The following is a 26,596-nucleotide window of genomic DNA, read 5'->3' as shown; positions in this document are numbered from 1 at the left end:
CTTGCTGCAGATGTTCCTACCCAAAAGATCAAATAGCAAATAGCAAGCAGAGCCTGGGCTTACAATTCAAGATATTAACAGGAACATTTTGGTACCTACTGTTTCATGTTCCTCTCTTTCACAGCAAAGTTCCTTTTTAAATTCACATCAAAAACCTAATTTTGGAGTTTTAAATAATGGTGCAGGTATTCAAAATTTGCAAAATATTTTCTGTTCATTAGCCATTCTCAAGCAGAATTCCATGGAACCCAGGTGTTCCTCCAGAGGCTGCTACTGGTTCCTCAAACTGTGACTGATGGATCTCACATTTGATGATGCCTGCATAGTTCTGGGGCCAACAACACCAACGAGTAGTATGGGCTTCATGGCTGTAATAATGTCTTTAGTTGTCTTTAAAGAAGTCATCTTAGCCACCACTGTATGGGAGGCACTCTTTCCACTGGTCACCAAATTAGGAGGCTTCCACAGTAGTAAAAAGGTTTCCACAATAGTAAAAAGGTTGGGAAAAGCTCCTATGACTTATACACTTACTTACATCTGTCTAAAAGAAAACCATTTAGGAAAGGAAAAGGGACAGAGGTATTGGCGTCTCAAAAACAGTCTCTGGAAGTAGATGGAGCTATGCCAGAAAGCTGTTGAGTCTGTGGAAGCATGCAAACAATTTCCAAAGTTACATGGATATTTCCCTGCTGGTTAGAAGTAATGTGGATATTGACTGGATATAATATTTATTTTAAGATTTATAAGATGTCAGTGGATAGTATTATGGCACTAAATTTGGACAATTCTTTGCTTGTATTATTTCTAAATGACAGTTCCTCTTTAGAGTTACAGGTTATCTATTGTTACCCCAAACCAGTGCCTGATGTGCCTCAGTTTTAACTGACAACTTTTTATAACTTACCAATTGGATCCACATCATCCATTTAATAGCAGTGGAAGAATGTGAGGTAATGTGTAATGTGAGTTAAAAGGTAATGTTTAGGTAGATTCAACTAAACAGGCCTTCTTCTGCCTAAACCCCAACCATGTCAAATGAAGAATGTGAAGTCCTGAAGCTAGTAGGGAAGTACTAAACATTTTTTGTACTAGAAATGTAGAATTAAAGCAATCAAAGGGAAATAGCTATGGTTTCTTTTGAACAGTTGATCTCCTCTACCTTCAATGGGTGTATTGTCACAATAAGCAGAAGTAAATGATCAAATACAACCTTTGATCAGAAAATGCTATGAATTTTATTAGGCTGGTTAACGTGTAAGCCAGAAAGCACTGTTCATATATCATGTAAAGTCAGAAAGCTTGGTTAATGTTGCTTTAGTATAAGTTTTATATAACCTATTATGGATTGTGATAATTTGGCAATGAATATAGCAGCAAGAAATTTGATTTCTGTCCTTACCATTCTACAATGTGTTGGGCTGGGATGTATTAGGTATATATGTGGGACAGTCTACATAAGGAATCCCTTATGTAGCTCCCTTGCTACTCATTTTTAATCCTAGAACATTTTTCAGTCCAGACAAGGTTGCCTAGGTGGCCCAAGAAGGCATACTAAACATATTTTTGTGTTTTCCCTGAAACATGCTGGCTTTATTATGTTACTGTTTACCAATAACATCTCATGCTTTTGCTGGATACCTAGCTTTTTCTCACCTCAATACTTTCTAAACCATATCCAGAAACAAGCGAAATTAGGTTTAAAATCATTTGTCCCAGACTGTATTCTTGTTCTGGGTCAGCATGCAAGCCAACTTCCCATGACAACCAGACAACTAATATTTTCAAAAGTCATTGGTATACTTTGTATTTTCTGTATACATACAAATCTACCTCTAAAAGGAGTGGTAAAAAAGTATAAAAGTGAAAGATCTGGGTACTGCACTGTGCAAATATTGTCATGTCCTAAGAAATTAGGGACAGTTGGCAGCCATGCATACCCCTGTACTAGATTATAATAACAAACCCCCACCTTCCCCTGGGGTTCATCCGTTTAAAACGTTAGCTGGATTAACCCCCCTGGCTAAATTCTCAGATTACCACCAGCTATAGTTATTTTTACACAATATGACACTTAGTCTGATGTTCCTCTAACACGACCGGTGAGGGGCAACAACAGTGAAGTAGGATCTATAAGCATCTATGAGTAGATTGTATATTGCAGGGCCATGCATGGTCTAAAGTGCAATATAGTGTGGATTATTATTTGTTGCAGGATGCTCAGACACACAGCCCAGCAGGAAGACCAGTTCTGCACAGTTAACTGTCCCTGTGTGACTGCAGGTCATGTTGGGGGTCTTGGACTGAACAGCTGTGCTTTTGTCTCCTATTACCCCTCAGCTCTAAGCTCCTTCATCCTTGAGGCCAGCTGTTTGTAGACCTCTTTAGATCCTCCCCCACTATACAGCTTTTTAATCACTCTGAAGACAATGTTCCCACGATGCACCTTTATCTACTGTTTTTTTTTTTATTTTATTTGAATGTGGTCAGCATAATCTAGTCTTGCATGTTATGGTTTGCCAATATACTCAAGCAAGTTGAAGGATGGTGGAATGCACAGGCTCTGATTTCTGCTTGATTGTGCTACATAAATATAGCACTTTAGTGCTTTTGCATTTTACATTTAGTCAGCTCAGACAAACTTGAATCAAGAAGACAAGTATACATTTTCCCCCAGGATCGACTGCATACTTCAAGAGAATTTAGCTTTCCCATTTATCTGTATTGGGTATATAACGGGTCCAGCAATGGTGCACACGTGCCAAAAGGTAAATGATAACATTAGGACTGCCCTGCATTTGTTGTCTGTCTTTGGGTATACTTCCTAGAAAGATTTGTTAATACTAAGGTAGACCTGTTTAATTTTGCAGTTGGCCTTTAGAAATAGATTATTTAGGTGAATGTTTTTAATCTAGAATAAAATTTAATCAAGATAAAAGGGAGGACTCTAAAGAAAATTAAAAAGAGAAAACTAAAAAAGCTTTCACTCTTCCTATTTAATGTACAGAGCTGCATAATATGTTGGCACTATATAAATACTGTTTAATAATAATTTCTTGATATATAAGTTGGGATTTAGAAAGTGACAATCTGAGTATAAGGAAAAATTTAATATTGTTAAATAAAGGAGGATTCAAAAAGTAGAAAAGGTTACAATCTATTAGGGTATAAGGAACGATACAGAAAGTGGAAGATTTTACAATCTATTGGGGTATAAAAGAATAGAGGAGGTGGAAGAGCATACAGTATATTAGGGTGTAAGGAAGGGTGTAGATAGTGAAAGATCTTCTAATCGGTTAGTGTATGAAGAAGTGCTACAAGGGACAGAAGAGCATGCCAACTTTTAGGTTGTACAAGGATACAGAAGGTGGAAAAGGTAAAGTATATTAGGATCCAAGGGAGGGCACCATTACCTGACCTAATCTTCTTACCTCCCACAAGAGGAAAGCCTTACTACAAGAAAATTGTAATAGCTAAAAAGCAGGGGGCAATACCATAACTTTGTCCAACAAGGACATTTGTGTGTAGCCATATAGTGTTTATCAGAAAGAAATGACTATTGTACTTCGGTAGAATTACTACAGGTAAACCAATAAAATAGGTATACACCACAGTTTTTTCAAGGTCTCCCATTATGCTCCTGTGGAACTATCAGCTTTTTGCAGTAAGAAGCCTACAGTCCCAGAGCTCGTAAGGATGCAATATAAAAGCACTGCTTTTTGTACAGGTGTACAATGACATGTGCTTTGACTACAATTAGATATTATTTTTCCATGGTAGAATTTTTTTCCACTTGACACATAACGGTGGATATGTAAGTGTTGATTTACAGCATTAATTACATTCTGTGTAGTTCAAGGAATTTATATTATTCTCAGAAAAAAGGATCTCAGCGAAGATTGAATTTTTTTTCTCCTAATTTGGATAAAGAAACACATTGAGGGCACAGGGTGGTCAGTTGAGGAGTAATATTTATCTACATTTCAGTTGAACACAACCAATCTTTGTGCACCACAACTCTTTTTTGGGACAATTCCTATGGGTTCTATTTATAAAACAGAGAAACAGACATTCACTCAAACATTCCTTTTATTGGGATCCAGTGTTCAACCCAGAAATAAAGGCTATAGGCCTATAAAACACTGTGATTTTTAAAAGGGGTTCAGGAATCACAGACTTTATAGTTTCTTTTAGCGCAGGTTTCCTTTAGCCTTTCATAGTTCTGCTGAAAAAGCAATGTTAGTATGTATTGGTTAACTTGCAAAAGATCAGCAAGTGCACAGAAAAAGAAATATGCTGACAGTTTGAAAAATATAGATTTGTCTAAAACAAACCCCGTGTGATCACCATGTATTAGCTGAACTAATGATCAGGATGTTCAGGAACTACACTTTTGAACCTAATCTGTAGTAGAGATTAAAAATTGATAGGAAAAATAGAGACAGGCTTTTTAACGGCACTGGATATAGTGATGAAGTTCAGTGTTTTATTAATTAACTATAAACAATCTACTGTGCTTGGAGTTCAACACGGGAGTTAAGCTACGTACACACGTCAGATTTTTATCGCCCGATAATCGGCATCGGCCAATTATCAGGCGAAAATCTGCCGTGTGTACAGTCGGTGTCGTCCATCGTCCGGACGACCGACCTGCTGGATCCACGGACGATGGACGACAGCCGATCCTAATGAAAGGGAAGGGGAGAGCGCGCAGCAGGGTGCCGCTCCGTCGCTCTCCCCCTCCCCTCTCCATAGAGCATGAACGGTGCTGTATGTACAGCATCGTTCATGCATCGTGCACTCCCTTGTCGTTGGAAAGGATCGTGAAAGATCCTTTCCAACGACAAAAATTGCAAGTGTGTACGCAGCTTTAGTTTTCAAAGAATATTTATGTGGTCAGCTGTGTGTAGACTTAGGCAGCTTGAAAGAAAAATTTAAAAAAATCCCAGTACCCGACACGTTTAGCCCCTTAGGGGCTTCCTCAGGGGGTTTGAGAGTTCAACGTTCTAGGGTAAAGTATATACATATAAGTACCATATATATTATAGCATACACCAGCTTATAGCAATTATTACATTCTCATTGTATGTAGTATACCACAATTGTTCCTTATACATTACATATTGTATACATATAAGTACCAATTAATGCATGCTCACAGTGACGGTTACATTTACATTGCATGTTTATGGTCCAATATTATTGATAAAAAATAATAAGTAATAGTTGTGATAATGAAAAATCAAAGAAGGAAAACACTTACTTGTGTCTGCCACTCTATGAATCTAATGACTATTTATAAAAGATTTGGTGCGACCAAATAACTGTGTGTGTGTTATCTGAATTAAAATAAAAAGCAAATAAACATAATATAGTTGTGATTGTTGTTAAAGTAACCATAAGGTTTTAGTCACACAACTCTCCTTTAGTAAAGATTGGAGAATGTCAGAGTACAGTCTCAAAGTTAGCAATGCACATGCTCTTATTCATGAAAAGGAGTAATAATGACATTATTCTACAGATTGCACCTGCTAACTGGTAAATGTCAGCTTTCCATAGTCTATTTTTAATCTTGGAAAGACTAGCATCACTACCTGGCCTTCTAAACTAAAACAGTGTTTTAATGTGATGTATGGGGGCCCATCTTGAAATATATAAAATTACCATTAGAAGTCATTAATTCAGAAGTCTCACATATTTTTTAGTGGAATTTAGTTGAAAAATGTGGAAATCTTAGATAAAAAGTAGGTGCATCCTGGGTGCAAAACATGAAGGTTGATTGATGGGTTGGATTACCTTTACCTAGCCAATAGTTGTTGTTCTTTTGATATAAAACCAAGATGTCCACACAATACAAATACTGGACTGGTAGGTAGATATGATCTACAATACAATGGTCGCCCATAGTGCAGATCAAACTTCCAGTCATAGGTCTATAAAAATGCTTTAACATATAGCAATGTAATAAATCCCACGGATTTGGTAATTTTATGTAAATTGCTGTCATCATCTCATCTACGTCCTCATAGTCAGTCCATGGCCAATGAACATTCCAAGAAAGATTCTTAATAGTCATTCTGTGAATAGTTTTCAATGGTCATTCCATAAAATATTGCTTAATAGTTAGCATATGGATAATGATTACGGTTCATGCAATGCACAGTGTTCAAATGTAGTGTTGCTAGAATTTGTCTCAGCTTAGTTCTTGGGCCATATGGCAAAACCAGTTCAAAAATTCTGGATTTTTTTTATTTCTGAATCCAAACACCTTTAAAATAAACATGGAAGAAAATCTGCAGGTTTGTTCAGGTTTCTAAAAAAGTTACTGTCACATACATCAATACATTGGGATAGGGAGACTACTTAATGTCTGGGAAATATTAACCTATTAAATAGAAAGAAAATATATACGAAAATGGGACTTTAAAGACATCACAGACTTAATAACAAATTAAAATTTAAAATGCTAACAACTTTATTAATTATACATTAAAAAACACCAATTTTACATGTTAAAAGAAACAACATATGAGCTCAACGCATTTCGCAGAAGAACAATTACTCTGCTTCATCATGGGTAGAATTTGAGATCAATTGCATATGTATATGCCTCAAAATTTTGTCCTATTAAAAAGGAATAGGGGAGTTTACAGAAGTGGGAAGAGCCATTTTTGTGGTTTTGATAGATAGAAAACATCCAGATCCTTAATTTTGTATCTTTATTGGAGACCCTTAACTACCGTATTTTTCACCGTATAAGACACTCCGGAATATAAGACGCACCCAATTTTAAAGGAGGAAAATCTAGAAGAAAAAGATTCTGAAAGATTATTCCCCTTCTGATCACTCATGTGCCATTCATACCGGTATTCCCCTTCTGATCACTCATGTGCCATTCAAAATTCCTTTCTGATCACTCTGTGTCATTCAAATTCCCCTTCTGATCACTCTGTGCTTTTTTTCCACTGTACGGCAGTTAGGACAGGGAACAGCAGGTGGCGCTGTGCCAGCTTCTTTCGCTCTGCTTTACAGACAGAAGACACGATGCTGGCAGAGGAGAGAACACACGCTGCATGCAGCCAGAGGCACACACAGGATCCGGGTATCGGGTGAGTATATTATTTTAATTATTTTATAACACATTTGTCGTATAGGACGCACTAATTTTCCCCCCCCCAGTTTTGGGGAAGAAAAGGTGCGTCTTATACGGCAAAAAATACAGTATATGATGTTCTAGCTACAGTATATTCACATTGTTTTTATTTGGGCTTTTGCAACATGAATATAAAACAGTGAGATACAATAGGAAAAAAGTAAGCATTCAGCAGCTGTTGGCCCCTAAATGCCCCACCTCTATCTCAACCGAAGAATTTGGAAAAAATATCAAAATCATTTGTTTCTTGTAGAACTATACAAAACGACAAGTATTCTGGTTGTATTTGACTCGTATCCAAATCTGAACAGCAACACTAATCTATAGTCATCCTGTGTATTGTGCTTAATGGCCGTAATGTAAACAGTGTTCAAAGATTGTGTTTAAAGTTTTCTATGATCATCCTATGGGCTGTACATCATAGTTATCCCACGAACTTAGCTCTATGGACCTGTGTTTTTAAAGCTCTCCAAGACTGGAAAGGACCTACTTTCATCTGTGAAGATGGGTGATCCAGAAAACCTGGAATGAGTCTGGTCCAGGATTTAAAACATTTGCTGGCAGATAGCAAATGACTTTGAGGAAATCCATCGATGAAAATGTATCCTCTCCAGTTTTAAAGCTCTTTAATAAATCAGACCCTATGCTCCTGCTTGGAGTCCTCTAGTAAACCTAGTACTCTATAGTAATCCATGGTCATTGTATATAGTGCTACATAGTTATTTTAACAATGCTGCCTCATGGGTATTCTGAGAATATTGTTCCATGACTGTCTTATGGTCATGCCTAAATTATTGCTCTGTTAGTGTTATCAGTTTTGTTCCATCGTTATTTCAATAATACTGCTCATGCATCATGCTTAGAATAGGAAAATTCAAGGGTAATCCTGAGGTTACTGTTCAATTGTTATTCTCCATAGTGTTCCATAGCTATTCCAACCATACTGCTCCAAATACTTCCCAAAATAATGCTACATGGTCATCTTAACAAGACTGCTTACGTTTCATAGCAAATATAGATTTCTATGGTCATCCCAAGAATAGACTATAATGGTATTCCAATGGTATTCTTTGGCCATCACAAAGAAGATCTTTCTTGGTCATTCCAAGAAATGTACTCCATTGTCATCCAAGACATGACATGTTATTAGCTTGTATGTTATTAGCTTGGTGAAAGTTTTCTACTGAATATTCATATATCTCTGTGGCACAGAAATAAGTAAAACCTTAAATACTTTATACAATGTGTGAATAATTTATATGATTTGTTTTATGTAAAACTTGACCTATTGAAAAGTCAACCTATACAAGACACAATAGGTAGTCTGCATACAAGGCAGCTTCATAATTACATAGTGACATAGCGTTTACATGGCAATGAGAGTTCTGCTTAGGCATTCCTCTGATAGGGATACAAAGCCCTGTTCCTGTCTCCAAAATGAGCTCCTTTGTTGTCATTATGCAGATATGGTGCACTGGTGTCACCACCAGGTCAGGACAAATGCCCTAGGAAATGCTTTGCAGCCATTGCTGTATTAAATGTTCACAGGAGGTAGCTACAAACCTACAGGAGATCGGCAGCACTAAGAAGAAAGTAAGGTGCATAATACCTTGAGTTAATGAGATTTTATACAGTGCCTATGCACCCTATACCAGATTTTCAAACCAGGGCATCTAAAGATTTTCTTTATGGATCCACTGATAAACTTTAAAAATGATATGTGTTTCAAAAATGTGGAAAAGTACATCAAAGTAAACAAAAATAGGCAATATTTGTTACTTTTACTACTGTACTTGCTCTGTTACAAAGGCATACATTTTCTTTGAGAGTTCTGATGTTGTCTTTGTGGAGCAGCCAAAAAAGAACTAGTGTTATGCAAATACGTGAAATAAAAAATGGATAAAAATTGCATGATCTTGTTTCTATCACTTTTTTTCATCCCCGAAAAGGTGTTAAAAAAACATAAATTGATTATCAACTGATAAACATTTTCCAGTTTGATAATAGGAACCTATAAACACATTTTCCATTTCAGTTACAGGTGATCATTCTGGTGCTTTGTCTGGATATATTATGACTGTGCTTGTCAAATTGTGTTTCAAATTGCCCCTTTGATGATGTTCAGATTACCACGGGTGTGTCCACTGAAATTATTTTTAACAATTTCCTGCTAACTTCCATCTTTTACATGATGCTGTAAAACCATTTGCAGCTGTTAGCTTCACAAATATCTGTCAGTCTGTATTGACAGAGCCCCTCACCCAAGTCCCTAGCTCATGGGACATTAATTAGGAGGTGGGGGAACATTGACCCTCAGGCTGTGGTCGCTGGGATGATACAATGGCATCTTGACAGGGAGGGGGGAGCAGCTGGGCCTTGAATAGGAGCAAGACAGATGCCCTGAGAGAGAATAGATAGCTGAGGAGGGGGCTGGGAGATTTATTCACAGACAATAAAAAAGAGAATTAATAATGTCATGAGAAAAGCCACTTTTCTCACAGCCCTCAACTGTCCATAACTGTTGCCCCCCTCATCACAGAGAAATGCCCCTTTTTCTGCATAAGACATGACACCCTCCTATATTTATTAGCGCCGTCTACTGACTAGCTTACTTAGGGGTCTTTACTTTCATCACCCTCATTACAATTGAGGCTGAACAGCCACTATTTTGACTTAACACCTGTTATGGTCTAATCAACATTTGTATTTTACCATTATACTTTGTGCTGAAATATATACCAGGCCTTATGTTGTCGCTTTGCACATTATATATTTCAGAAAGGTGAATTTATCTCAAACCTAACATTTTGTATCAAACACATTCTATAATAACCTATCTATACCTATAGGGGCAATACAAGTTTAATGGACCAGTCTATATAAATGTGATCATTTAGCTATAGATTGAGACTGTTAGGCCTAGTTAGTGAGATCTCATGTCCCTACTTCCTGACCACCTAGGGGTTTCAGGTATTCACATCCACCCTTGTGTTGTTTCAGTTTTTGCTTCCTAATATAAAAAGAAAAAAACTGGAACAACAGAAGGTGAAAAACTTTCACAAGATGGTGAAAAACGTTAAAAATGGGCACAAAAGGTATGCAAAGCTAGAATATCAGTGCAGATCTATTACATTTCTGAGAGGGAAAAGTACACTTTCAGGTTTCAGGTCCTCAACATCTACCAAACAGATGAACTGATTTTTGTATTCAGTTATTCTAAAACTATGCTATAATTTATTTAAAAAAGCAATATCACCACAATTACTGTATTAATCTATGAAAGTGATTTTTTTTTTTACTTTTATACAATGTATTTGTTTTTGTAGTAGTTTGTGTATTGTGTAGTGGAGCGGGACATGCCATTAGATAATATTTTACCATCTAAAGCTTTACAAAATATTAATATGCAGTAGGTGATTTGACTCATCAACATCCATTTCCACAGCAAATAAAAATTTTGGATCACTGAATGACTCTAGGATAATAGTCAGTTTATTAAAACACAAAAAAGGAAGCCTAGCATTATATTTTACTTTTTTCCTAGACAAAAGACTGTTGGAATTCTACCCTAATCACATAAGAGAACATCCCTTCAAATGTTTTCCCTATATGAGATAATTGTAGCACTGATCAGTGAGTGACAATGGAATGTTACATGGGTTTTCAGGAATGTCATTTTTCTCACTGAAGTCCCTTATGAAAAGCTTCCCATGGCCTACAAGCTGCACAATGTGACTCTTTTCTTGCAGAGCTGCACCTTCTTTAAACAAAGAGCCATCAGTTCTTTTCATGATTTGCAAACAGAAGGTCTTCAACCAGAATTCCTAGTTCCATTCACAGTCGGAAATTTATAAGGAAGCTTTGCTTTAAAAGTTTAGACAGGTGTCTTTAAAATAATTAATACTTTTTTACTATTATTTATAGCTGTATGCGAAATTAGTGTTTTGTCATTTGTAAAATATAAATATATCAATGTGCATTAATGTGCAATGTGTATCAATGTGCATTAAAAAAATTTCAAGCGTTTTTAAAAGTGAAAGTTAAATTTTTTAGTTTTTATATATGTAGAATGAGGAGGCATCATAGAAAATCGGCATGGGGCTGCTTTCCCCCTAATATTGGGAAAAACAGTATGGTTTAATGTGAAGCTATCTATAGTATACATTGTAAAACATCTGCAGTAGGCAAAGAACTAACACTTTGTTTCAGCCTACCTTAAAGAAGGTAATAAAATAAATACAGTTGCACAGTAACAGGAGTTTAGCAGTTAGGGCTATGTACTGTCCAACTAATTTTACGAAGAGCAGCTGTCAGATCAAGTCAATTTGTATAATAGGGTCTTTTTTGTAGTTGGTCAGTGTAAGTAAGTCAGTGTAAAGAAAAATACATGTATAGGGGACAAAAAAACCTGACATTAGTGGTAAGAAAAAAAACCAAGACTTCTTTGGCATTAGGGTTCTATGACTTGGCTACATGGCACACTTAATAGATAGATCACCTAGCATTTCAGTTTTTTTTTTTGAAAGATAGAGCATAGCACAAGCTGTTTAATTTCTGACTGTCTTTCTTTAATTGAGAGTCCTCATGGCATTATGTTAAAAGAGCAGATAGCAAAAAGGCAAGAGAATGAAATTTCACTGCTGTAAAAATGACTTTATTTATGGTAAAGCAGCTAAAAATAAACAGTTTAATATGTGAAGAGGTTGTCTGGAATCTAGATTTCCATACTAAATAAAGAAAATGTTTACCACAGCGTGTATATATATATATATATATATATATTTATTTATGTTTTTAATATGCAAATGAGGTGGTATGAATATGAAGTGGCAGCTCTTCACGAACAGCAAGCTCATGTACTTTTTTGTGACCTTCAGTCTCCATTCTGCGCCATTCAGCTAAGAACATATTCAGCATACCTAGTCATTAAAAAGCATTTTATTGTGCGTGACAGCCACGAGGCAAAAATATTGTTACATAGAAAGTCCCTGTGTAAGCTCATGGCTTCCACTGGGCTTTACTTTCACTGGGGACAGGTAATGGGAAAGACGATAAAATGAAAGAAAGAGAAGTAAATTTGTCTCTGTAGGTTTGCAATAAAGTGAATTTCTTGCTTTGCTTTGCAATGACACCACAGAGAGAACACAATAATGATCTCCTTCTTCGAAACTCAACAATATGAGCAAACCTATTTTTGAGTATCCATATCCTTGTTGTTATTTATCACCATTTTATTTTTAAGCTTATGGTACCTTTTGATACAGTTTGTGAAAAAAAGCTGTCTTTGCTATTCCATCTAACATTTCTACTGTTTAATTACACAGGTACCCTGTATCCAGTCAGGCGATTGAATTTTCCACTTTCTAGTGCTCCAGGGAGGGGCGTAGTGTGGGAAAGAGAGGCACTTCCACATCAGTGGGTCCCATTTGAAACCAGACTGTCAGTACTAATCCAGGATGCACTGGAGAGGCAACAAGCGGGTGTGAACTTTGGGGAACCCTGCAATGGATCTCATATCTGCTTCCAGACCATGACCCAAACAGAATTTCCTTCTCAAGAAAGTAATAGGGTCCGCGCCCGAGCCCAGATGCCTTATCCAAAAGCTGGCATGAAATGTCCGTCAGCTCAGTACCATGTTGCGCTACCCCAATATCTTAACACCAATTCAAATTCTAAACATGCAACCTACACAGTGCAACAAAAACCTGTTGGCTCCAGCTATGGACAAGAAAATTTTAACCAAGTGCTAGTTAATGGTAATAATGGATTTTTAGACTCCAGACGAAAAACCCTAAGCACTAATCAAGAAATAGCAATGAAAAATCAAGGTCTGGTGAATGCCAATCACATACTTGTGAATGTCAACAGAGGACTGCCAAACTCAAACCAAGGACTCATTAACTCAAACCATTTTTTTGTTAACTCCAACCATGTACCTTCAAATATTCACCAGAGGCCAGTAAACTCTATACAAGACCCACTGTGCTCCAGCTATGGGATTGTTGATCCTACCCTCACGTTACAAAATCCATGCCATGAGATTTTGAATGCTAATCAGATTTCTGTGAACTTAAATTTGGAAGCAGTAAATTACGCTGCTGGTACTATGCATTCTAATCAGGAGATTGTGAATTCTAATGATAGATTAGTAAGCTACAACCAAGACCCTGAAGATACTGGCCAAGAGCTTATTAATTTTGATGGTAATGTGATTCTGCCAAATTATGGACCTTCTTCTTACTGTGAAACCACTTCTGATGATTCTAGTCCTGAATCAGGAAGTCCAAACTCGATGTTGCTTGACTCTGATATCAGCCCACAATGGGCTTCTGTAAAACGTGATTGTAGTGTTTATAATTCTAGCCCTGCATTAGCAACATCCACCTCTAGACGATCAGTTTCTAGAACTGGACTAGCAAGATCAGAATCAAGATGCAGAGACTCAGGACCTGATCTAGCAAGATCAGAATCCAGACCTGGAGACTACAGGCCAGCATTAAGTAGGGCTAACTCAAGACCAGAAGAACACCAAGTTGTATTACACAGGTCAGACTCCAGACCAGCAAAAAGCAGGCCTGTATTCCTTAGATCACATTCTGGGCCCAATGACTACAAACCTGGATTTGTAAGGTCAAATTCTAGACCTGGGGAGCCTAAATTTGGATTAGTAAGGTCCGACTCTAAGTATGAATTTTCTGTATCTGAAGTTAGACCTGCAGATTTTAGGCCAGTACTAGCTAGATCTGACTCCAAGTACAATGAAATCAGGCCTGGAACAATGAAGACAGACTGTAGAAATGTATCTTGTAGGCCGGGACATGTATTATCTAATTCTAGATCTGAAGATACTAGACCTGAACTACTTAGATCTCATTCAAGGTCCACTGATTGCAAGCCTAATTTAGCCAACCCTCATCATAGAATTATCCATGCAAAATCTAACTCAACTGGCAAGAGCCTGTCCCGTTCAGCTTCACTAAAAGGTAGCAGGAGCCCTCCACCTTGTGTTTGCCCACAGTGTCTCCTAGTGCAGAGTGTAAAGGCTGCCAGCTGGCCAGGACGCCAGATGGAAAACCATCCAGTCAAATCTCACCATCATGATAGCCAGCGCTGTGAGAAAAGTAAAGCTATCACAAGGTAAGTTTGCAACATTTTTGCCTTTTTTTGAAAATTATTGTATACAAAATAGTTTTAAAACTGCTGTTCTTATTTTGTGTTTTGTAGGGTGCCTCCAGTTCCCCTCAGTAACATAGAAGGCTCAGGAATGATACTTCCTGCCCTAGCAGGTAAGTTAGGTTACATTGTATACTATGAGTGGGCTAGGGCACATATTAGCTAGGGTCTAATTTGTTAAAGCTCTGCAAGACCGGAGAAGATTAACTATCATGGGAGAACCTGGGTGATCAAGAAACTTTCCACAATAGTCAATCCTCGCCAGGCTTGGCCTACATTTTTAATCACTTTAAAAACAGATTTGTTCATTATTATATTGGCTCTGCAAGAAGTAACATTGGCAGGAAAACACCAGGTTTCAAGTTTGAGTATTTGCAATGAAACACACTTTTTTCTGTGGATGTATTCATTTTGTTTAAGGCAATATTTCCCATTGATTTCAGCTGGTTAGGGTACTTACCTGGTTACTCCTGCCACACTTGCCTGTATTCAAGTGATTCAGATATTATGCTTTGGAATACTTGATGACTATATTGTACCAAACATTCTAAGGAAGCAGTTGTATACTGCTAAACACATTGATGCTTTTACTGGTCCCCACCAAACTTTTCTATACAATCTATGGAAGATGTGATTCATGTTCACCTCTCATATGCTTTGCTGTATTACAGTTTTATGAAAATTGTGAGTTTCCAACTTACCACATTTTGATACATGTAGTTACCTGTCTACATGTATTCAGTTATTATGATGTTTGATGTTTTAATATATTGTAAATACAGGTTTTGTATTTTATAAAATACTATCAATTATCTTTAATGTCATTAAAAAAAGTCCCACATCTATAGATGTTTACATTCTTGTTTTCATCTCCCTTGTCAAATTCCAATTAATTAAGGGACTGAAACATGCATGTTTCAGTACTTATTTATTGATAAATCAGAGTTACAAGATGCGATTCTAAATCCTCCTTTTACATTCACCAGAATATAAAATACAGGGTGTCCCAAAAAGTCACTATACACTTTTAATGAATTCCTAAAAATTACACTAGAAACTAGCATTTACTCATATTTTTAGCATCAGCAAAGGAGTCATTGCAGTTTTACTTGCTAGGCCTGCAATCATGTTCAAAGGCCTTGATGACTAGTTGTATACCTCCACATGAGCCCCTTCATTTTCAGCAACTTTTAGCCACCTTCGGACACAAGCCTCTCTGATAGTTTGCAGGATCTCTTCCTTCTCTGCAGGCCGTGTGGATTATTTCCTCAAGCTGTGACAGGTTACCGGGCTTGGTGGCATACACCTTTCTTTTGATACAGCCTCACAAAAAATTCATAAGGTATAAGGTCAGGGGAGTGTGGAGCCCATTTGAGGGGACCCCTTCGGCCGATCCATCGGTCAGGAAACTTGGTGTTCAAGAAATCTCTGACTCTGGCAAAGTGGGGAGGGGCTCCGTCTTGTTGAGAAAAGACATTAGCAAGGTCAGTTCTCGCCTGAAGTTGTGGCACAACAATCTCCTGCAGCATCTTTAGGTAATTTTCCCATGGTGGTCGTGTTACCGGATGCATCGCAGAAGAAAAATGGTCCAGTCAGCCCAGTGCTAGACATTGCATACCAAACCACCAGCTTCGGAGAGTCTCGTTCATGCTCTAGAATTTCTGCTGGGTTTGATTTTCTCCAAATTCAACAGTTGTGTCGGTTAACCGGACCAGAGGGATAAAATATATACTCGTCACTTTACCATACGTTTTCTAAGAGCTGAGGGTTGTTTTGGTAATGGTGTAGGAGTGATTCAGACATTCCCACACAAGCATCATATTCTTCCACTTGAAGTTTTTGAACAACCTAAAGTCGGTGCAGGTAGAGCTTTATCACTCTCCGAAGCATCTCTTGAATAAAGCTTTTGATGCTGAGTTCCAGTGCAGCTCTCTGGATGGACTTTCCCTAGCTTTGAGCGAACGCCTGCTCCGAGTTCAGTGTTTTCATCTGGGGTGGTAGTAGCAGGCCTTCTGCTGTGTGGTTTTTTAAAAACAGATCCTATTTTGAGAAACTTGCCATGGATAGCGTGAATTGTGTTACAAGTTGGAGCAGTGTGATGGCCATAAAGCTTCTCAAACTCATGCTGAACTGCAGTTGGGGACTGAAAAACTTCTTGCCAAGTGGCAAATTTACGCTGCTCTAATGTCAACTGGCAAGCCATGGTTAAGGGAATGATACACTTACAAAAACTGCAAACCCTAAATTGTCATATGCTGATGGTCTTAAATCTCTCCGGATTATACCTGCAACGAAATAGGAAAAAAAAGAAGTGTGTAGTGACTTTTGGGATACCCTGTAATGGAGGGGGGGAGCCTCTAGCATAGCGCAAATATCTCACAATGAAACACACACAATGTCAAAGGGTTAATACTTCATCATCTACCAAACACCAAAATATTAGTTATGGGAGATTCATTCAAAAGTATCTGCACTTTTGTGTTGTAAAGAATACTGGTAGCACAAAAGCTTGAGACACTCTGTTATATTAAAGTCAAATAACTACTACAAGCTGGGATCTCTGGCCCATTCTTTTTTACTTCCCATGTCGCCGACACTGTATTCCTAACCATGATGTGAGACCACAGAGCAAGGGACAGGCATGGGCTTCCAACATTCAGAGCCAGTTATATTTTGTATAATAAAAGGCCTTGTTCTTCAGTTCCTAGCATATATTACAAGATACAAAAAATGTTTAAAAATAAATCTGTCATGGTACCATTTTACCGTAGCTGACATTCCTGTCTGTCTTGGTGATCCACTGGCTCCTTTACTTCAACCACTGGTTTCATAACTTTGGGTAGCTTCAGTGGTCACACCAGTTATGTAGAATAAATAAAAAAGGGAAGAAGGCTTTTCTAAGGATCTCTTTATTCTGAAAACTGTCCTAACTGCAATGGTAACTCGGAGTTAACTTACATCATCATTGGTGCACATAAACTAATCTATTTCTAATGTTTTAGGTATTAGTGGACTTCTAATGAGTGCAGCTGGGCTTCCTGTTTGTCTTTCCATTCCTGCTACTCCAATCTTTAAACCACCACCAGTAAAGAAAAGGGACATCCGACCAGTACCTGGAATCCAGGGGAGCAGCCGAAAGATCACCAACAAAAAGAGTAGGCCTTTCTGTTAAACAACTACCTTATAAACAAACTTTTCTTTGATGCATCACCTGTATACAACAGTTTATTTTTTAATTATTAAAAAAATTAACTGTGCAGTGATAACTGCTTTGGACGTCATGGGGGAAATAGGATTCTTCATCAGCAAACCATGGTACACTAATATTACAACTTGTTACAAGTTATATTGACTAGTTTCCCTGACTGTTGGGTCAATAGAAATGCATATTGGCCAAGTTGGATGAAGGCATTTTCTTCATTTAAGCTTTAATTTAAGCATAGTCTATTACCATTATATACTATTTAAATTATATAGCAAAAATCAGAAATCTTTGCATTTATTTTCTGTGTTGTCATAACTCCTAGCCCATTGCCTTGAAAAGTCATGGGACCAGTAAAGAGAAGGTGGTAAATTTAAGGATGGTGGCATGGGATTCCTCGTCTCTTTCACTGCCCCTGTAGCTGGAAAGCTGTTTTTTTGTTTTAATATCCTTAACACCCCAAGCAGGCAGGTAAGATCTGAGTCTGCAGGGTGGCAAACATCACTTGTTTTACTCAAGCAAAAAATAGAATATAACAGTTTATGTGTATTTTTTGCCTGCGCAGTATTAAGTATCAAATTTCTCTTTATACATGACAGTCAATCATGTTTTATTAGTTAGTGTTCCTGTCTAGTGTATATATAAAGTTATGGGTTCAAGGCTGTTTGTCAACATTTTGCAAAAATTTTAGATCTGCCAAAAAGTTAAAATTTAATTTAGGTAACATCCAGCATCTCTTTAATTGTACAAAATCCTTTTTTAATTTATCAGCAATGTTCCTTGTGTCCTGCATGTATGGGACCCAGTTATACAGAGGTTATTGGTAGATTTGAAAGGGCCCAGCATGAGAAATGGAGAAATAATATTATTAATACAGTACCCTATATTGCAAGGGTCTAATATGGGAACACTCCAAGTTGGTTTACTAAGCTTCCCGTTACTGAGGCCCGAATATTATCTACTACTGCCACCTGTTAGACTTTAAAGGAAGTGCAGTGTTCACTTCTATCACCCCTGTTAAATTATCTCATATTGATGGTTATTTTTGTTTTTTTTCTAACTCTCTCAATCCTAAAATCTGAGCTTGGCTTTTTCGATTTAAGGTAAAAAGCCAGAGGAGATGATCAAGCAATTCCTGCAAAGAATAAAGACTCCATTGTCAGAGGTATAAATATACTAACCACTGTATGTTGTAATCGTTCATGTTTTCCTTGTGCCCATAATTCAGTTATTGCTAATACATTTGCAACATGGAAGGCCACAACAGCACCAACCCTCACCCCACTGTAATGTTCAATGGGAATTAGAATTGATAAGCATTATCCTATGATCTATAACAAATTATTGCACTTGATAACAAGTTATTGCACAATATATTCACATTTACAGGAAAATCTTTATGGAGCCTTGAAGAATGAGAAAGGGTTTTGCTTTCATGTACACTGCCCCTATCTATTTGGCTTACAAAAAACAGTCACGGTTTGTTAAGTATGTAGATGTCAACCCACCAATATTCTCGGGGACATATCTGCTAATTTTTGGCTAACCTATCTCAAGAGCCCCATTATGGAATTTTACCACTCTAGTTTGTTTACTTGTAAGCTGTAATCAGGGATGTAGTGGGGCGAGCACGGGTGGGAATGTGGTGCCCCCACTTTTTTCGTGAGTGGGTATGCATGCCTACTCTTTCTTTTAAAAAAATTTTTTTAGTGGTCCACCCTGGGGTCAGGGAATGGACCCCGCTGGGGGGAATGCACTGGCCAGAGCCAGGGACCATGTCCCCTGTACAGATCCCAGGGAAGTCATCCTCAGGGAAGTGGCGGTTTGTGTCCCTGAACACAACCCACCCACTCTCCCATCGCAGGCTCAGACCCGCAATGGGAAAGTGGGCAGGTTCTAGTATCATTACGTCACTCTGGGGGAGATGTCTTCCCTTTTGAGTGACACAGACCAGGGTGTAGTGGGGCGGGCACGTGCCAAGCCCTTTTTTTTTACAACTACACTCCTGGCTGTAATGTGGACTTTTCCTAGATTTAAACAGCATTTGTTTAAGACTGTGTTATATACTATTCATTTGGGAAGTGTGACACCATCGGTCAACCTTGTAATGGCAATGACTCTCAGGCATGAACAGGAAATTTCTGGTTGACCTATTCTAGCAATTGAGATTTTCTGGAACATCATTGGCAAGAACCCAGCAAATGTCACTTGACATAAAGTAGACCTATCAAGTATATTCAAGGCCAAAACTTGGAACTTATTTTTCACATTTTGGAGATTATCTCAAAATACCATGGTATTTCTCCAGAACAGAGGTTAATAAAAAATGTGTTTAACAACACATAGGTCACAAAAAAAAAATATCCAAATCCCTTAGTCGTGTTACAGTATCCCTCTATTGGTTGACAGTATCTAAATGTTCCCTAGCCAGGCTTTAACTCTGTATTGTCTGCTTAGGACCACTCTACAATGACAATATTGAGAAACATTCTTTTTCCACTTACTACAAGTGTAACTTTTTGCTCTCAGGACTGTACTCTGTGTGATCAACCAATGACAGATGGAGAAGTTGGAAGGTTATACCGCTGTAGTCATGCCTATCATGTTCGCTGTCTGGCACCTCTGTACAAGGTAAATCAAATTAGGTTATACGTTTTAGTAGTTTCAAATATTATTATTAAATTCTTTTAAATGCAAGCAATGCCTGAGTTTTAATTGGTATCTGCCCCTTGCCATGCCCTGTAGAGTTCAGATTAGGAAGGGGGAAAGTAGCACAATGAGCCAATCAGCTATAAAGCAGTGTTCATGTGATAACAAAGAATATGCAAATAGGAGATGGGAGCACAGAAGTAGAGAGATGAGAGATGATTGTAAATGTCAGCAGAAAAAAAAAATCAGGTCTTCTATCTTGCCACAACTATGCTGTGTGTCAGAGCTGTGCAACTGCATAGACAAATGCAAATACTTTGGCAGGTAAAACAACTCTAATTTATCTATTTCATCTTTTTTTATAGCTAAACACCTGGAGTTCGGTTTAACATTTTTTTATTTAAAAAGTTATGTTCTAAATTGCTGCTGCTTGCTTTTGCTTAGAAACAAAAATCATTAAGCACTACAGCCAGGCAAACTTAATTTTCAATAGAAAAGTTTGGTTTTAAACATGTTAACATGTTTTAAATTGTTTTTTTTTAAACAAACTTCTAAATCATCATTACCTACCACCCATCATTATTATTGATTTTGGGTGTACTTGCCTTCCAGAATAATAATTAGGCCTTCCAAAAGCTAAGGATTTGCAATAAATCATATTAATAGTGTTCTCTTCCTCTTCCAGGATGGCACTTTGCGCTGCCCAACATGTCAGACATTGTATGGCGTGAAGATCGGGTCTCAGCCTCCAGGAAAGATGTCATTCCATATTATCCCTCATTCCCTGCCTGGATATTCTGAGTTTGAGACCATACAAATCATCTATCATATTCAATCAGGAGTACAGGTAAGCCAGACACCCTACTAAGCAAAGATCTTCTAATGCCAATTAGAAAGCGCTGTCAATGTGCAAAATTTACAACCTGTCATTGTGCAAAAGTCATAAGTTCTTTAAAACTTCCTTTTTTTTCCTAAATGATAACTTATTGTGGGGGTGTGGGGTACTGAGAACCCTTACCCCACATCATAAGAATAGGAAATTGTATCCACTAAGTTGCTGACAACAGGATGATGTTAAATGTAAAATATAGTATGGTTTCTTGCATATTCTAAGTTACTCTTGCAGTGTTTATGTAAAAATATTTTCCAGCTCCTAGTTTTTTTCAATATAAGTACTTTTTTTTTAAATTGGCTGCTAGAAGGAGCTCCTAATGGTCCAGTGCTCTTATTCTGTTTTTATCTCTTTCTCCTAAACTTTTGAAATTAGATATCAGCATTAGGTATTGTAAGAAAATACAGTAAAACAACCATTGTATAGCTCTGCAAAATTCTTCACTGGTTTGACCTCTGTCCTGTGTTTCAGTCTCTGTATTTAATGGTTGAGGTGTTCAGGCAGAAGGTTGGGATCAAATGTGTGCAAGTGAACTTAGCATGGGGGATTTGAACATGGGGTACTAACCATGAAAAGACCTATTGATATGCTTTACACAGCCTTTAAAACTGCTTGAAATTAGGTGTTTGTTTCATTTTTTCCATAGGGTCCAGGTCAGCCTCATCCAGGGAAGAGGTTCACTGCTCAAGACTTTCCTCTTCACTGTTACCTCCCTAATACAAAGAAAGGAAGGGAGGTGAGTATACAAAAACAATTATAATTTTTTTTAAGTGTAGCACAGTGTAGAACTGCAAACAGTGAACTTTCAAGAATTTCATAACCCTTGGTATGCATTTTCATAGTATCAGACTAGGTAGATTGTCTACCAAACATCTTTAGAAGAGAAGATGTGCCCAAAACTTGGCTCTTGGTCACACAACCAATACTGAAGCCCTCCCGAAGCAGTTTGTATTTGAGTTAGAAGTTATTGTGGGATGCCATTTAATCAAATCTAGCATGAGATAGTTTTTTAGAACTACCTACCTTTGTTTTAGAACTACCTACCAAAAAAATACAACTGCATTTTTTCTTTTTGCCTCATTCCTTTGTTTTATCATCTTTTCAGATCTTGCTTCTCCTAATAAACGCTTGGGAAAGACGTCTCCTCTTCCCCGTCCTCCCTTCCCGTATCCCTGGTGTCCCAGATTCTGTCTCAGTCTCCCGGATCCCACTGAAGACTGAATTTGGTTCCAATGTTACTGGCAAGGGCTTTCCTGATTCCCGGTACCTAGACAGCGTCTTGCGGCAGCTACGGGACTGGGGGGTATCAAATAACTGACCCAGTGGAATTGACGCCCCTGACATACCAGCATAGTTTGCTTCAAATCGATGCAATGGTTACATTAACCAGTCACTCCTCATGTATTCTGTTCTCTGCTTTTAGTGCAGAAAAAAGTATTTACATTTGTATATATATTTCTGTGTTTGTATATATTTTCTTCTGCTCAGAGTGCAGGTTCTTTGCAGGTTCTTTAATTACTTCAGCACTTTTTGGTGCATTAAAACTTTGGGGTTCTTTACTGAGTTCACTGGTTAAAGTCTATTTAAACAGATGTTATTTACCTAAAGGCAGAAGGATAACTCCCCAGGGCTGGTTCCATGGACTTACTATACCTAGTTACCCCATTATTACAGTACAAGGTCAAGGGATGGCCATCAGCAACCCAACTTTAGGAAAAACACTTTTTTAATAATTGAACAGCATTGACAAAGGTTGGAACTTCTTTTTTACCTAACATCTGTGTCTTTTACCTGTTTTTCTCTTCTGTCTAGACAGGAAGAGAAGAGAACCTTTAAGAAGACCACAAAATAGGTTATAACTCAGCCTCTTGTGCTGGATTTGTTTTTTTATGTGCACCCCCCCCCCCCCTCCCCAACAGAATATTGACGGAGGCTATAACCCAGATGGGCTGGAACTGGAGTCAAATGAAAGCTGAGCTATGAAATAGGAACAAAACCTTGATCATCTTGTGCTTTAGAGATCCAGAACCCTGATGAAGACAGTTTAATGGTTAACAACATAGAGTAATAGGACTGTCAGCACTGGTTAAATCTCAGAAGTTGAAGGATCCAGAAGCCATGACATCAATAGGAACATGGCTGATGTAAAAGGGGAACTTAGTGGAAAGGTGTGAGCAAATGCTCCAAGAAAAGTTGAACAATGCAATGGAGGCTCTCAGGAAGCTCCTGTTGAAGAAGGAATCCTGTAAGGTGGTGCCCCTGCTAGAGAGTGATGGTATGTGTAGGACAGATTTGACTGGTGCTGAACAGTTATCCAGTCTATGTGTGCCACTGGCTTTCAGACTTTTTGTGGCTTCTCACAATTCTGGAATAAGACTCCTATTAGCTGGATTACTTCTGCGTCTCCTCATTACGCTCCTCAACTGTCAGTAAAAACGTAAAACAAAATAAGCCATAATTTTTTCATATGGGTAAATGTAATACAGATACAAGAATGATTTAGGGCCTCATTACCAAACCCAGTAAGATTTAAGTGGGGGGTCTTTGTAGCAATGGAGAGTTGCAAAGTGGGCATCTTTAGACACTAATTTCTCAGTTGCTGTTACCTCTGCTTTACTTTGAGCCATTATTTGAGCAGTAATAATGTGCCTAGAAACCTGCAAAGAATTAGCACCTGATGCTGTCTGCTAGCTGTCAACTTGTCTCTAGGAGATGAATTTTCCACTACTAAAATTGGATTGTTTCTTTAGAACAAAAAAAAATCTGCTTTTGACATTGTAAAATGAAGTTGCTCCCACCCAGTGAGATTTTATTGCTACTGTCTTAGCAAAACTGGTGCTTAAATATAGTGGGTTAGAAAAACCCTACAGCTTCTGAGATATGAAGCCGAGTATTTCCAGTTGATCATCACCCTGTTACAAGTTAGTTGGCATTCAAGGGCATTTCATTCCTTTAGTTATTTTTTCTGCAATGTTACTTGAATAATTTACCAAGATTGACACTCCTCTCCCCCCATATATACCATGAGAAGTGGATCGAGCTGGGAAAGCTAGTGGAGAAACTTTGATTGACACTCCCTCACAACATGGTAGGACACAACTGGGATTTTCAAGCAGACAGATTTTAAATGCCACACCTTTACAATGACCATGGCATGTGTTTGGAGCTAAACATCCTGGTGGAAATTTGTTGACTGACGTGCTCTCATAATGGCCATGGAATGTGGGCTGAGGTGGAAACTGATTAGAATAAATTTTCTGCAGGCTATTAGACACTTTTGGGAGTTATCACTACACAGGCATCCTACAAGGCTGTAATATAGCCATATATTTAGCTTAAATATTGCCATATCATAAAGGAAGAACATTTAATAATAAAAAGTAAATTAGTATGATTGTCATAATTATATTTAACATCTTATAAACAAAGTTACAAGAGGAAAATATAAGAAGAAAATGAAAAATGATGGCAGGGAGTAAGACATTTAGGAAACATGGGATGGACCGAACAACAGGATCTACTGATAATTCAAATTCAACCTTTGTGTGGACCTGTCCTTAAGTTTACACTGTTGGTTTTAAATTTGATTGAGATATCACAATTTCTGTTGATGTGACTGCCCAAGCCTTGGATCCTTAAATAAACATGTGGCTAGTTAGAATTCCAAAAAAGTAGATTATTCTTTTGACTTCAAACACAGATGGGGGAAAGAACAATTCTTTTATGCATGTCTTTTTTTTACAGCTTTAAATATCTCAGACCCAGTACACATAGAGCCTGGTGGAAACAGATTGGTTATGTCCCTGACATACCACAATTTGTGACTCTACAACCAATGTATTGTCAGGGATTGATGTTAAAAAGGATGTTCTGGTTTATAATTCATCCCAAAAGTGCCCAATAGGGTTTGAGATTTTGGTTATGTGCAAACCACAAGTTTCTTCAATGTAAACGGGCAACGTATGTACTTATGAAACCGGCTTGTCCACAGGTTTACAGTCAAGTTGGAATATCTTTGAAAATCTGTAGCCTTAAAGTTCACAGAGGATGCAGCAATAATATTACCATTTATTAGAAATGCCTAACTAAATTGTATGGAGGACTTTTTATCACATAGCTTGCTGCTATACTTTTGATAAAATTTGAATTTTTCAGCAGCATAAAAAACCACTGGGAGTTTATATTTCACATCTGGGTACCCAGGGCATCTACAAGATGCACATTCTTCCTGATTGCTCATAGCAAACAATCAATTCCTATCTGTTGATTTTTTACCAAAGCAGGTTAAAAAAATGGCTCTTGTATTTTATTTTTTCATCCACTTTATTTCTACATCCTGTTGGTAGTACCTTCTCCTCTGACAGAAGGTGGATATTTTCCTAATTAATCCTTTGGTTCAAAGGCTATTGAGAAAAGCTATATTAGAGAATTTTTGCACTGGCTGCCAGATTGTATTCCAAGTTAATCTTTACTTTGTTATGTGTCCTTTTTTTATATTTTTATATAGATTTCTTAATAAAATACTCATATAACACAAAATTAAGTCAAAAGATTTGGGATACAAATTTGTAAATTGTACTCCCAGCCAAACATGCAATTCATTAAAAAAATTGCAAAAATCCATTATTTGTGTCTTCTTTCTTTTTTTTTTTTAATGACGCTCTACCAAAAAAAAAAAGCTTGTTCAGTTTTTCTCAGCATAGACAATTAGGGGCTCAGTTTAATAGAAAATACGTTTTTGCAAGACAGAACAGTACAGTGGATCCTACTCATACAGAAGGTAATCACATGTTCTATTCACATATCCTATAACTAATAAGATTACTCCTTTACACACCATGGATGACTGTACAGCTGAAATTTCTGGTGTATCACATAGGAACAAAACTAATATTACAAAACCAAACCAAAAAAAAAAGAAAGAAGGGGTTTGTGGGCTGATATAAACATGTATATTATAAATAGTGTGGGAATTAGCTTGACAAATGGTAGGCAACTAGCAGGACTGGATGCCATATTAGGGTTATATTGAAAAAAACAACATCAAAATTGTCCCAAAAGGAAGACCTAACGTCAGCTGGGTAACAATCAAACACACAAGCACTTATCTTCGGCTGTCCCGTGTCTATAACAGTCCATTTTCAAATAGGCAGAAATACTAGAGTCACCTTGTCTGTAGACTCTTGTATCTCTCTCTCTTTCTCAGGAACACTGTGGAGCTGAATGCTCTCAAGCCCTCTCAATTAGGGTCCAGCACATCCCTCACACAGGGCACCTGTCTGTGTCTCCAGCACATCCCTCACACAGAGCCCCTGTCTGTGTCTCCAGCACATCACATCCACTGACTGAAATCCTGGCTCTATGTTATATCTCCACCTTCAGTGCTTCCTCATCAATTATCTCCCAGGTGAGAGTCCTCCATCTGCCCCTTTACACAGGAGAGTAATCCTGTGCAAATCTATCTGCTCTCTAGTAACTTTCCTGCTGGTTGCCTACAATAGATAAAGAGGTAACATATGTGTTAAGTCAA

At 37.7% G+C, this 26,596-nt stretch overlaps 1 protein-coding gene across 1 annotated transcript in view; it reads left to right on the top strand.

The window, feature by feature from the left end:
* The window catches only part of LOC140339273 (uncharacterized), a 31,509-nt gene extending 5,819 nt beyond the window's left edge, over positions 1 to 25,690 (top strand). Inside the window, exons 2-9 of the mRNA XM_072423873.1 lie at positions 12,475 to 14,287; positions 14,375 to 14,436; positions 17,326 to 17,478; positions 18,629 to 18,690; positions 20,055 to 20,156; positions 20,860 to 21,021; positions 21,713 to 21,802; positions 22,172 to 25,690. Of these exons, the coding sequence (XP_072279974.1) occupies positions 12,475 to 14,287; positions 14,375 to 14,436; positions 17,326 to 17,478; positions 18,629 to 18,690; positions 20,055 to 20,156; positions 20,860 to 21,021; positions 21,713 to 21,802; positions 22,172 to 22,384 (2,657 nt within the window). The 3' untranslated portion in view covers positions 22,385 to 25,690. The remainder of the gene's footprint in view (positions 1 to 12,474; positions 14,288 to 14,374; positions 14,437 to 17,325; positions 17,479 to 18,628; positions 18,691 to 20,054; positions 20,157 to 20,859; positions 21,022 to 21,712; positions 21,803 to 22,171) is intronic.
* The last annotated feature ends 906 nt before the right edge of the window (positions 25,691 to 26,596 follow it).

Source organism: Pyxicephalus adspersus, chromosome 10 (assembly GCF_032062135.1).
Source record: "Pyxicephalus adspersus chromosome 10, UCB_Pads_2.0, whole genome shotgun sequence".
In the NCBI taxonomy this organism is placed as follows: domain Eukaryota; kingdom Metazoa; phylum Chordata; class Amphibia; order Anura; family Pyxicephalidae; genus Pyxicephalus; species Pyxicephalus adspersus.
The sequence above is the reverse complement of the archived record's forward strand: the minus strand, read 5'-3'. Positions and strand labels throughout refer to the sequence as shown.